Source organism: Haliotis cracherodii, unplaced genomic scaffold (assembly GCF_022045235.1).
Source record: "Haliotis cracherodii isolate W230 unplaced genomic scaffold, xgHalCrac1.p SCAF_4, whole genome shotgun sequence".
NCBI lineage: Eukaryota > Metazoa > Mollusca > Gastropoda > Lepetellida > Haliotidae > Haliotis > Haliotis cracherodii.
Window position 1 is genome coordinate 6,433,543 of NW_027266297.1, and position 14,064 is coordinate 6,447,606.

A 14,064-nucleotide genomic window follows, 5' to 3' on the forward strand; every position below is an offset into this window, starting at 1 on the left:
GTGGTTTAAGCGTTGGCTCGTCACGCCGAAGACCCGGGCTCGATTCCCCACATGGGTAAAATATGTGAAGCCCATTTCTGGTGTCCCCCGCCGTAATATTTCTAGAATATTAATCAAAGCGGCGTAAAACCATACTTACTCACTCACCCACTCACTCATCCTCTATATCATCCTTCTCTATATCACCACTCTCTGTATCATCCTTCTCTATATCATCATCCTCTATATCATCACCCTGAATATCATCACTCTCTGTATCATCCTTCTCTAATCATCACCCTCTATATCATGATCTATATCATCACCCTCTATATCATCGTCCTCTATATCATCACCCTCTATATCATCCTCCTCTATATCATCACCCTGAATATCACCATCCTCTCTATCATCATCCTCTATATCATCACCCTCTATATCATCACTCTCCATATCATCATCCTTTATATCATAACCCGCTATATCATCGTCCTCTATATCATCACCCTCTATATCGTCATCCTCTATATCATCATCCTCTATATCATCACCCGCTATATCACCATCCTCTATATCATCACTCTCCATATCATCATCCTCTATATCATCACCCGCTATATCATCGTTCTCTATAGCATTACCCTCTATATCGTCACCCTCTATATCATCACCTCTATATCATCACCCTCTATATCATTCTCCTCTATATCATCACTCTATATATCATCACTCTCTATATCATCACCCTCTTCATCATCACCCTCTGTATCATCATCCTCTATATCATCACCCTCTATCTCATCACTCTCTATATCATCATCCTCTATATCATCACTCTCTATATCATCACTCTCTATATCATCATCCTCTATATCATCACCCTCTATATAATCACTCTCTATATCATCACCCTCTATATCATAATCCTCTATATCATCACTCTCTATATCATCACTCTCTATATCATCACCCTCTATATCATCATCCTCTATATCATCACCCTCTATATCATCACTCTCTTTATCATCACACTCTATATCATCATCCTCTATATCGTCATCATCCACATTATCGTACTGTTGTTCACTCTACCTGGCTTTGAATTGTGAGGTGAAAATGCGTGTGTGTGTGTGTGTGTGTGTGTGTGTGTGTGTGTGTGTGTGTGTGTGTGTGTGTGTGTGTGTGTGTGTGTGTGTGTGTGTGTGTGTAACGCTTCTTCTCTTTCCTCCTCACGTCTTAAGGCTTCTCCTCCTCCCTCCTCACGTCTTAACGCTTCCTCTTGGGCTACTAAAACCCCAAGTTTTCACAACCTCCACACGTGATGTTAGTGTATTTATTGTTTCCTGACGCTCGTCACAAATATGTTTGCATAGGTTCTCGAAAGATACACGTTTAAAACAGCACGTGTTCTTTATTCATCTTTTGTGTTTCCATTAAACACCTACTTTTTTCTACCTACACATACACGCGTATTTATTCACAGATGGGACCGATTGGGGCAAGAAAACAAATAATCTTAACGGTGTGAATGTTATTTCACAGAAGTGATCCATCTTGAAGACGAATGTACATTTGGCCGGAAAACGCCCATATGGTAACAACAGACAAGCCCGCCTAGTATGAAATATGCCGTTCACGATGTCGCGGATGGAGCGTCAGAGGACAAATTGACACCATTTTTCATACTATCCAGAATCAGGACTCGCGAGACACACCGTCATATGTCACGGGTTTTGCAAATCATGCCTGCTGGTCAGAAGACGGCAAAGGGAAGATTTTTTATCCTGTAATAAATAGCAAGTTAACATCCCGACGCCATAGGCACGCATAGTCGAGAACAGATCCCCACAATTCGGTAATAATCATCACTTCAGGCGTCTAATGGTGGTGAAAATATGGGATGCATTCAAGATCCTCTCGCACTACTCCTTCGTCAGAGTTTTTTCTTGGCCAAGTGGGGACATTCTATACCCTGGCTTGTCAGTGCTAGCCTCAACCAGAGTTATCTCAGCTCGGGACGAGCGGCGAGGGAGACAAATGAATGTTTAGCATAGATTGGTGTTCTGAAATCACGATCAAACAGCTTATACACAAAATGCAAGTATAAAAACATTTTAGTGTGGAAAAAAAGCTATTTGTATCAATTTAGGTCAACGTAAATCTCATTGTTTACTTTTTATTATTGCCCAACTTTGGAACTGTCTACATATCATGAAGTAATGTCATTAATTTGGGATGGTTTATGCGGTGGGATGCTCACATTGTACCCATAAACTCCCATGTGTATTGTGAGGCATGTTCATTATAAACATCACCCGGCTAAGAATAAACATGATGTAACGGTACTTCTTAAATCGACTCATTTATCTACACGGGAAGATCAAACAGCACCAGGATTTAGGAGACATCATTTAATCTACTCACATTTCATCTTTTATTCACGTACAATAGAAATGTGTTACCGGCAATGTTGGCGAGATATATTCGTGGCGTGTTAACTCTACGATCAACTTTACCTAATCCATCTTCCCCTTTTCCTAGTCCCTTACTCGATTTTATTGAGAAGAACGAGCACGGGGTACATCGTGTAGAAGATACGGTGCATTTCTTCAGCATCCCTGCATCTTTATAGATTAACAGCGTTATCTACTGGTTAGGATCACGGTCATCAAAATGTATCAGGAGTGTGAATATGTTTTATGATTTAAAACTGCAAATTATTAAAGTTAAATAATATGTGGCTGTTTTTGTTGTTTAAGCATACCCTAGAACTCACAACATCAGTACGGAGATTGTGTACGAGCAGCCATTATTCAGTGCAGGGGATGCACGGCTTCCTCCAATACGCGAGATAGCATCTACTTGCTTTACAGCTAACATAAATACTGACTATGGGGCTCATATTCAGATGAACATCATGTTAATGGGGCCACTCCTGGTTCTGTGGTGCGCGTTTGGTTTTGACTGGAATTTGCATGTTATCAAAAACAAGGAAGTATGCACGTAACTTCCGCGTTACAGTATTTGCTTGTTAAACGCCGGACTCTGCAGTGATGATGATGATGATGATGATGATGATGATGATAATAATAATAATAATAACGCCGATTATTATTATTATTATTTTTATAAAGAAACTTTGAAGTTCAGAGCTGAACGCTCGCAATAAAGTCAAAGCCACAAATACTTTTGCTGTGCCGGTCCTTTCCTATTCTTTTGGTGTTGTTGATTGGTCGAAACAAGAAATTCAGGGTATTGGCACCCTCACACGAAGAATCAGGTCAAACAATAGATCCCACCGCCCCTGCTCTTCCCTCAATCGCTTATATTTACCAATTATGATGGTAGGGCGTGGTTTGATTAATGTGGAGGCTCTTCGTGATTGTTTTGTGCCAAGGATGTGGGACATAATCTCAATGTCGGTGTTGATTTTGTTGATGGTTCTGCACTTCTTGCATCCCAAGTACCAAGTTGTCCGACTCCCAATTGTTCTCGGTGCTTTAGGTTTGGTACATCCCAATCTGTTGACTGACATTGGGAGAGTACCCGGGTGTGCTACCACGAATACAGCCCTTCTGACAATCTTGGTAATGCAAAAGGCTTGCAGTGTTGGGGATCTGTGCTGAGGAGGTCCAGGATGATAACCTTCCTCTTTGCTAAGCAAAAAGCTTTAAGGATTTAATGACAAACATAAAAGCAAATGACTGAACGAATCGCCCTGAAATACTCCTCTTCTAACAGATATTGGTCCCTGCGAATACATCTCAAGTTGAGTTTATTATTATTATAATTAATTATAAGGGTGGTGGGATCTATTGTTTGACCTGATTCTTCGTGTGAGGGTGTCAATACCCTGAATTTCTTGTTTCGTCCAATCAACAACACCAAAAGAATAGGAAAGGACCGGCACAGCAAAAGTATGTGTAGCTTTGACTTTATTGCGAGCGTTCAGCACTGAACTTCAAAGTTTCTTCTTTTTTTTTATTATTATTATTATTATTATTATTATTATTATCACTGAAGAGTGCGGCGTTTAACAAACAAATACTGTAACGCGGAAGTTACGTGCATACTTCCTTGTTTTTGATAACATGCAAATTCCAGTCAAAACCAAACGCGCACCACAGAACCATTATTATTATTATTAATGCTTCATATAATAAAATGTTAACAGCTTCTGGAATACAATATTGTGTTCAAGCATTAAGAGGCAAAACACCCGCTGATACCCTGCTTGATAAAGTCACAGAAACCATATACACAAAATCTAAGAGTAGTAAAATGTTAACGGTTTAAAACAGCACTTCATAATTTATCGCAATATTACGATTCTGAGGTTAGAACTTGTATTTCATTATCTCTTAATGGCTTACTGCAATAACCAAAACGAGCTATGTCTAATTTTTATGTTGAACGATAATGATCATAGCGATATAATTCCGATACAGAATAAACTTCGTTATTAAATTACGAGTCTTACTCCTAATTGCAACAGTGCTTATCCTTCTGGCAAGTTTTAATTCGCTTCTCCTCCTTACAGAATACGATACTGATTTCTGAAAAAAAACATACTATTCACTGATGGGTTCAGTAATTGTGTTTTAACTATTCCTTATATCGTTTGTTTGGTTTTTGTTTAACGCCGAACTCAGCAATATTCCAGCTATGTGACTGCCTTATATCGACGGCGTTGAATTGCGACAAGTGGAATCTATATATTATTCATTCAATGGGTATTAGCTGCATACTTGACGATGGTATTCATATATCCTTCAAATATATGTCATTACTGTTTTTAAATGCTAATTAAATGTAGATTATTCATTTTTAATACGTATATGGACTTCACAAAGTAATCTCATGTGGTACCCACAAAACCGACACAACCAACGCAGTATTTCAACTCATTATCAATAATACTTGACATTTCATATGTAAGCTGGCGTATTAAGTAACCGTTAAGAACGATTATTATGCGGATGTTATGTGAAAATGTTAATCACGTAAAAGTATGTTTAAATTGTACATGGTGAAACTCATATTGAATATATTAATAAATAACAAATGAACGTGTTTACATTGGAGCGTATCATCAAATTGAGGTTAATTGTGGTAATACACGTTATTGTCAACTTATTACCTGGGTTGAGATTACGGTGAATGAGAGCTTGGTAATATACCCATAATATTTAATTATATTTATCATCCCAAACTGGCTTTAACTGGGTATATCACAGACAATTGTAAAGCATCGGCTACCGTGACGTCACCGGCGAATGACATACATTATTTATTACCATGCCTATTGCAGATCAAACTGTACTTTAATGCAGTGCGGTGATCCGGTTAAACCATTTGCTGTATTAATTTTCTCAATGTTTCAGAGAAGAAAATATCATGTAAAATAATAAATTGGGGAGTTGTATACATATCATTTTCACTGTTGTATTGCTGTGTGTATGGTTGTTGTGTGGTGCTGTTGTGAGGTGCTGCGAGTTGTGATGAGTGACTGGCCTGTAAGGTTTGCTGTATGCTTGTTTCGTATTGTTGGGTTTAATTGTATGTGTATGGTCGTTGTAAGGAGGTGCTCCGAGTTGTGATGAGTGACTGGCCTGTAAGGTTTGCTGTATGCTTGTTTCGTATTGTTGGGTTTAATTGTATGTGTATGGTCGTTGTATGGAGGTGCTCCGAGTTGTGATGAGTGACTGGCCTGTAAGGTTTGCTGTATGCTTGTTTCGTATTGTTGGGTTTAATTGTATGTGTATGGTCGTTGTATGGAGGTGCTCCGAGTTGTGATGAGTGACTGGCCTGTAAGGTTTGCTGTATGCTTGTTTCGTATTGTCGGGTTTAATTGTATGTGTATGGTCGTTGTATGGAGGTGCTCCGAGTTGTGATGAGTGACTGGCCTGTAAGGTTTGCTGTATGCTTTTTTCGTATTGTCGGGTTTAATTGTATGTGTATGGTTGTTTAGTTGGGAGTGTGTGTATGCAACAATGGATTGTTACTTGTTAGTGTCTTTGTACGTGGTTGGTGCTCCTTTTTGTGGAAATGGGAAAAGATGTGGTTGCGAAGGAGGGTGTGTGTGAGGGCGTGGTTGATAATGCAGATAAGGGAGCTGGTTTGGATGCGGAAATGGGTACAGGTGAGGGTATGTTTGAGGAATTGGATGTGGGTGACTGTACTGTGTGACGGTGTGGGTGAGGGTTCGGATGTGACTGAGCGGTTGTCAACGAGGGTTTGGAGGTGTTTGAGCGGTTTGAGTAAGCTGCTGTCAGAGAAGGACTGGATGTGGGAATGGATGTGGTTGTGTGTATATACTGTAGCATGCTTGCATGGATATCATGAATGTTACTTTCATAATTATTATTAAATGTAGTGTGCATATATATAAAATATTGGCCGTCCGCTGAGCTATTGCATTCTTGCCTTGTCATTTTATATGTGCTGCGGGTGACACTATGATAAAGTAGTAGTAGTAGTAGTAGTAGTAGTAGTAGTAGTAGTAGTAGTATTCACGTATCTATGTGTCGAAGGTGTTTGAAGTGGGCATATGTTGTGTTGTGAGATACACATTGGAATCTAGTTCTCTCAGTTACTGTACTGCCTCCGTGGTCTAGTGTAGCGTCCGGCCAGAGAGCGAGGTTCGATCCCCGGTCGCGTCATACCAAACGACGTAAAAAGATGTTACCCTGCCTGGCGCTCGGCGTTAAGGGGGTCTCTCTCTCTCTCTCTCTCTCTCTCTCTCTCTCTCTCTCTCTCTCTCTCTCTCTCTCTCTCTCTCTCTCTCTCGTCTTACTCGTCTCGTTTGTCGTGTCCCCTTGTTTGGACAATGTAAGTGACGACAAAAAGGCAATGTTAATTGGGAGTTTGGGATTTGAAAAATCATGCAAGCTTGCGTTGCCTATCTCCTACTTGAGTATTGATGGACAGACATTTTACTCGCTTATCAATACAACCGTCAGGGGCATATCAATTTATTACAATCCCTTCGTCAAGCCGCTATGGAGACGAATATGCTACAAGATTTATAAAACATTCATACACTCTAAATGGTAGCGATTCAAAGAAAATGCTTAATTTTTCTTCTATACAATTCAGCTATATTATCAAGGATGATATATAACCTTTCGGAACAATTAACATTTTTAATAATTGAATGAAGTAATATATATCTGTAGATTACAGCAAACATTAACAGCCTTCAAGCTCGCGTGTGTCAAGTCAGCTTCTCTAAATAATGGTTTTCAGTGTTCTCATTCGGTCAGTGAGCCTGTCAGCGTTGACGACGCTCGTATATCAACATGTTATTCCGTATACTCGAGATATATAATGTTCACATATTTCACATTCGCAATATATCATGGTATAAACGTTAGTCTGGAATGTTGAAGACGGGGACGCTATGATGATAGAAAGTATGTGGAGTATTTTGTTGGATTGGTTAGACCAGTCACATAGTCAAAGACAGAGTGTACGGATATTTCTCTATATAATTAAATTAGCTGATTGATGATGCCGTGCCTTGTGTATACGCTATTACATTTTTGCACCAAAAGCCAAAGTACTTCAGGAGTAGAAGAAGCAGAAGAACTTATGGATGCAGATTAGGGACAAACTCCAGAATGCCCATATCAAGGAAACACTTCGGGCAGAGTACAAATGTAGACTTAAGAAAATCTGGGTCTCAGAGCTGAACGCTCGCAATGAAGTTAAAGCCGCAAATACTTATGCTGTATCCGTCCTGTCATATTCTTTTGGTGTTATTGATTGGACGAAACGAGAAATTCAGGGTATTGACACCCTCACACGAAGAATCATGTCAGACAATAGATCCTCTTGTGAAGCATGTCCACAGTTTACCTTCACGAGCCAAGGGTGTGGGACACAATCTCATTGTCAGTGTTGAATTTTGTTGATGGTTCTGTACTGCTAGACGGTGCAGAAATTAGTGTCAACCAAGCGAAGTACCATATCAAATCGGTCCAGACTCAATTTTTTTTCAAGGAGAGGCTCTCTGAACGACCACTGCATCGAGTTTATGTGCAGTGTGTTGAGAAGCTCAGCAACCTTGCAGTCATTCGCTTGGATAAAGTTGGCTGGTCTGAAAGGTGAAACAGAAAAAGGTGAAACAGAAGGCTTTCTGTTTACTGCTAAGGACCAGTCACTTCCAACTCGAAACCTTCAATGTGTATTTTTGCATCAAAATGTAAATATGAAGTGTAGATTATGTAATGAATCTCATGAGACTGTCCAACGCATTGTCAGTGGATGCCCAGCTTTGGCACAGACACAGTATCTTAAGCGACATGAAGGAAAGGATCGATCATTTTTATTACCGTCTTCGCCATGCTTGTGGTTTTGACTCAGAGGTCCATCCATGGTACGCCGTGGAATATATGTAGAGGGCGTCATGGAGAATGATAAATACAAAATCCTTTGGAATAGGCCCATATACAGCCTGGGACGTATCAAGGCCAACAAACCTGATTTTGCCCTTTTTGATAAATCCAATGAAAACATTTGTATCACTGAATTTTCTGTCCCTTTTGACACTCGTGTGGTTGACAAGATACAGGAAAAGCATGGCAAATATGCAGACCTAGCTTTCGAAATGTCACGTTTGCAACCCAAGTACCAAGTTGTCTGACTCCCCATTGTTCTCGGTGCCTTGGGTTTGGTACCTCCCAATCTGTTGACTAACATTGGGAGAGTACCCGGGTTTGCTACCAGGAATACAGCTCTTCTGACAATCTTGGTAATGCACAAGGCTGCAGTGTTGGGGAGTCTTCACATTCTCCGAAAAGTCCTGGGTGGGTTTGACAAGGCAGCGCTTCATGGGAGAAATCCCTTTCGCTGTCTCGGCTGCGTGTAGAGGGGACAAGGCCCTGAGCTCATGATGAGCCTAACCAGCCTGACTTTACTGTATTTTTTATTTTAATCTGTACATCATAATAAAACATGCAACATTCTTCATCTGAGACGTGACAAGGGAGAAGAGGATGGGTCAGACCGTTTACTTGGGGGAGGAGTTACTGACCATGTCGTAGAAGGTCAGGCCTACATGTACTTAGGGATGCAGGTTAGGTACAAACTCAAGAATGCCTATATCAAGGACAAACTCAGTGAACTGGGTTTTTACACCGTTATGAACGTATTCCATTTATATCACGGTGTGTCTGCTAAATTTGGGAGGAAATCCCGAAGAGCTTACTGTCTCAGACTTACCACTTTAGTGAAAACCCACGAGCACAGGTGTGGTGCTGACAAACCTGGAATCATAATCAGAGTGGGATTCGAAGCCACATTCATAGGTTTCTCGCCCACTTAAGGGACACAACTCTGCACAGTGATTAGCTGCGCCTTGACTGGGATTACCTGGGCCTCCGGGCTCCATGTAGATTTCATAACGTCATGCTTCTTCGGCAAATAACACTTACCAACATGGACTGAGTTAAACTTTTCATTAATAAAGGTTATAAGAGAAATGCCATATCTACAGAATGATGAAATTTAATTAGTGTCCTCTCGACAAACTCGTCACCTGCCAAAATGTATTCGCGCACATTGTATGACGCTATATAGGTAATACACGACTGGCGTGGACATTGAAAGGCCGCTTCAGCGAGATTCCCGTCGCTCGCGTCATCCTCGTGTTAACAGTCAAACGTGGTAGCGGTTTGCGAGATTGGAACACTACGACATACATACATAATCTGTATTTGCTTCAGCATACCTTGAATGCTAAACAGCAGAATATGCTTTGATTTATGCCGCTCCGGAAACAAAAGAATTTATACAAAATACAGTTTTCGTTACAGAATGAGAATTGACATCCTAACAATAGACACACTAGACATGACGTTGCTCAAAGGCAAGTATGGCACGTCTGTAATTCAAGTTATAAGAGATGCAGTAATCATAAAAGAAAGTTTAAAATGTCGTAAAAAATGTATTCATCATAATAACCGTTGCTCAAGTTTTAAGTCATGCGGGGGGGAAAGAATAATATGCGTGAAATATTATATTCGTCCATTTTCTTTAACATTGTTGCAAAATCGCTGTTGCAAATGTGTAATTTTATATCTCTTCGATGAAGCTTAAATATTGATGTATGTAAACTTTGATAAACAGATACATGACATGAACATTAAAAATATATAGTTTCCACATTTAACTGTTTGTGTGTCAGGCATGATGAGGACGTTTTGGCTACATATTATAATATATAGCAACCTTCCGTGTATATGACTATACTTCTGTGCATCGTTACTTACCATGCCTTGACGCTTCAGCTGAGTAGAGTAAGATGCTGTTCAAGATGCTGTTCAAGATGAAGTTTTTTTTATGATGATATTTATAATTATGGAAATTGAATGGCGTTTGTTATTTCTCTTTGACAATTTTATCCAAATCTTCTCTTCCTTCCTCTCCTCTTCTCCTTCATCTAGTTCTTTTTCTACGCTATTTCTGTCTCTTCTTGACCACACACACATTGTTGACCACACACATATTGTTCACCACACACATTGTTGACCACACACATACTGTTGACCACACACATTGTTGACCACACACACATTGTTGACCACACACACATTGTTGACCACACACACATTGTTGACCACACACATATTGTTGACCACACACATACTGTTGACCACACACATACTGTTGACCACATACACATTGTTGACCACACACATACTGTTGACCACACACACATTGTTGACCACACACATATTGTTGACCACACACATTGTTGACCACACACACATTGTTGACCACACACATTGTTGACCATACACACATTATTGACCACACCCATATTGTTGACCGCACACAAATTTTGACCACACACATTGATAACCACACACATATTGTTGACCACACACACATTGTTGACCACACACACATTGTTGACCACACACACATTGTTGACCACACACATATTGATGATCGCACACAAATTTTTGACCACATACATATTGTTGACCACACAGACATTGTTGACCACGCACATGCGGTTTACCACACACATAGTTGACAACACACACATTGTTGACCACACACATATTGTTGACCACACACACATTGTTGACCACACACACATTGTTGACCACACACACATTGTTGACCACACACATATTGATGACCACACACAAATTTTTGACCACATACATATTGTTGACCACACAGACATTGTTGACCAAGCACATGCGGTTTACCACACAAATAGTTGACAACACACACATAGTTGACAACACACACATTGTTGACCACATACACATTGTTGACCACACACACATTGTTGACCACACACACATTGTTGACCACACAGACATTGTTGACCACGCACACATTGTTGACCACGCACATACAGTTTACCACACACACAGTTGACAACACACATATTGATGACCACACACAAATTTTTGACCACATACATATTGTTGACCACACAGACATTGTTGACCACGCACATGCGGTTTACCACACACATAGTTGACCACACACATTGTTGACCACACACATATTGTTGACCACACACACATTGTTGACCACACACACATTGTTGACCACACACACATTGTTGACCACACACATATTGATGACCACACACAAATTTTTGACCATATACATATTGTTGACCACACAGACATTGTTGACCAAGCACATGCGGTTTACCACACAAATAGTTGACAACACACACATAGTTGACAACACACACATTGTTGACCACATACACATTGTTGCTCACACACACATTGTTGACCACACACACATTGTTGACCACACAGACATTGTTGACCACGCAGACATTGTTGACCACGCACATACAGTTTACCACACACACAGTTGACAACACACACACATTGTTGACCACGTACATATTGTTGACCACACACATACTGTTGATCACACATCTATTGTTGACCACACACACATTGTTGACCACACACACATTGTTGAAGACACACAAACATTGTTGACCACACACACATTGTTGTCACACATGTTATACAGTCACTTCACGTGCATGACATCTGACCCTACACAGTGTGAAACGCATAATTCCCATCCGATGTCCCTTCAGGAAATGTGTCACCATCAACAACGAAATGGTGGCATCCCTTATTAATTGTTTTCGCAATTTTGCTAATTAACGAAACAATAAATTGTGTAACGCATACAATATTAATAAAACATTGACCAGAAGCTCACGGAAAGAGCAATCAGTACGGAACTCACCGAATGACCTTCGCAACACCTCGGGAGGGACGAAGCGTCTACGAGACGCCATAGTGCCCTGAATGCGTTAACTCTTCAGCATTACGACTCTGAGGTGAGAGGATACGCGTCTATGGCCAATCTGAGCAGATTCCTTTGAAACGTCGCATTTTGACGATTACGACACCAGAAGCGGATTACGGCATGTCGTTTAGTACATACCCATTAACGGCAGCAGTAATGGCAGACGACATTTTACATGACCGTTATAAGATTCAATAGTTTACGATGAATAAGGACACAATATTCTTGGACGCCATTTATATCTGACGGAGTGAAGCGGTTTATTTTTCTATTTGATTTAAAAACATGTTGTTGCTTGGTTGGAAGTCATGCGGAAACATCTTACGGACTACGTCAGAAAGTTAAATAGTTATTATCCTTGAAATAACGTAAATGAAAACAGCAAAGAAAAAACATCATAAGACGATCTAGTGCAATTTTCCAGACACTTTTAGCAACTTTAAACAATGCTCGTTGAAATCAATGAAAATATTTGTCCTTTCATAAGAATGAATTGTTAAAAATCTCATCACAGACATAATCGGACCAATAACACATGATGTTAAATTGTGGAAGACCCATTGTGATATCCTTGTGTGATTAATAGGTTGGGCGTGTTGATTTAAGGAATGATGACCACAAACTGTGAAACACACAATCACCTCATTACGATTTTAACAAGGAGGCTCAATTTGTGTAGAAAATGACGTAACTGGCGTTTGTTCGCCAAGTAACGGAGACAATGTACCTCTTGCAACGTCCTGTAACCCAGAAAGCTTCCAGCTATCCCACTTCTCATTGCTTGCCATGATAAATCTCTCTATTATTGCTGTTTGAGAGGCTTGCCAACCACTGCTTAATAACTCGCTTGCAGGACAAAGAAAGGTCTAGGACTGACAAATGCAGAATACGCTGAAATCCGGTGGGGGAGAAGGGTTTCGGGGGGAATACATCATAGCGTTCCCTCGTCCACGCCTCATTACGCGGAGGACGCGCCAAAACCGACCCTCTTGAAGTCGCAGCGGGTGTGAGGAGTCTGAAGGGAGAGAAGAACACTTTACCCCCCAAGGATGAGGGCACAGGGGTCAACGACAATACAGTGAAAAAAGATTGTGATTAATATTGCCCACAAACTGGCTTCACCCCCGAGTCCAATGCTACGCTAGGCGGTTCTGCTTCAAGCGACAATAATGAGCGATGCCTGCAAGGACTGTACCAGATCAGTAAGGAATATTTCAAAATTACATTTCTCATCATGCTCGGACGCTCAGGGTATAAAACAAGGACAGATTTTCAGGTCGGTGTCATTGGAGATGATCCTGTAGGATCTGGTTTCTCGGTCACTTGATGACGTCATATAATGATGTCATCGTTTTCTGGGCGATATCGATACTCGATACTCTGTTATGTACAATAAGTAAACTCTTAGATTTCATCTATTTTGACTCTAGTGGTGGCACGTGGTCCTGTGAGAAGCACACAGGTCACAAATCAGGTGAGGTTAGGCAACGTTGGTCGCGGAGAGCCCTTGGATGACTGAATTTGTTCGGTAGTTTGGCTCCTTAGAGTTTCTAGGGCTTCATTTGGGGTCTCCTTGGGCAAGTGACTTTGTTCGAAAATGTGCCTCTGTTCACCCAGCAGTGAATGGGTACCCGGTAGTTCGGATAGTAATAACATAGCATTGCCTACAGACAGGTATACGAAACATTTGTTGAAAGGTTAATTAGTAAAATGACAATGCTATCCACTTAAAGGAAAAGCAAATATTCGTGAAATTTTGAATCTATTTGTGTT

General features: G+C 40.5%; 1 protein-coding gene across 1 annotated transcript; it reads right to left on the reverse strand.

Annotated features, from left to right (window-relative positions):
- Positions 1-267: 267 nt before the first annotated feature.
- Positions 268-12,280, reverse strand: LOC139478463 (germ cell nuclear acidic protein-like). The gene is made up of 3 exons (XM_071260931.1): positions 12,229-12,280; positions 725-1,027; positions 268-638 (listed from the first exon to the last, which is right to left on the reverse strand). The coding sequence occupies exons 1-3, from the start codon at positions 12,278-12,280 to the stop codon at positions 268-270; spliced, it is 726 nt and encodes a 241-aa protein (XP_071117032.1).
- Positions 12,281-14,064: the final 1,784 nt, after the last annotated feature.

What these genes read in the sequence shown, in the direction of transcription:
- LOC139478463 (XM_071260931.1), bottom strand. Translation starts at nt 12,280, where the DNA reads ATGGCGTCTCGTAGACGCTTCGTCCCTCCCGAGGTGTTGCGAAGGTCA. An exon ending in GGTGTTGCGAAGGTCATTCG is followed by an intron (nt 1,028 to 12,228) that starts GTGAGTTCCGTA and finishes ATGACGATATAG; the next exon opens with AGGATGATGATATAGAGTGT. An exon ending in AGAGGGTGATGATGAAGAGG is followed by an intron (nt 639 to 724) that starts GTGATGATATAG and finishes GTGATGATATAG; the next exon opens with AGGGTGACGATATAGAGGGT.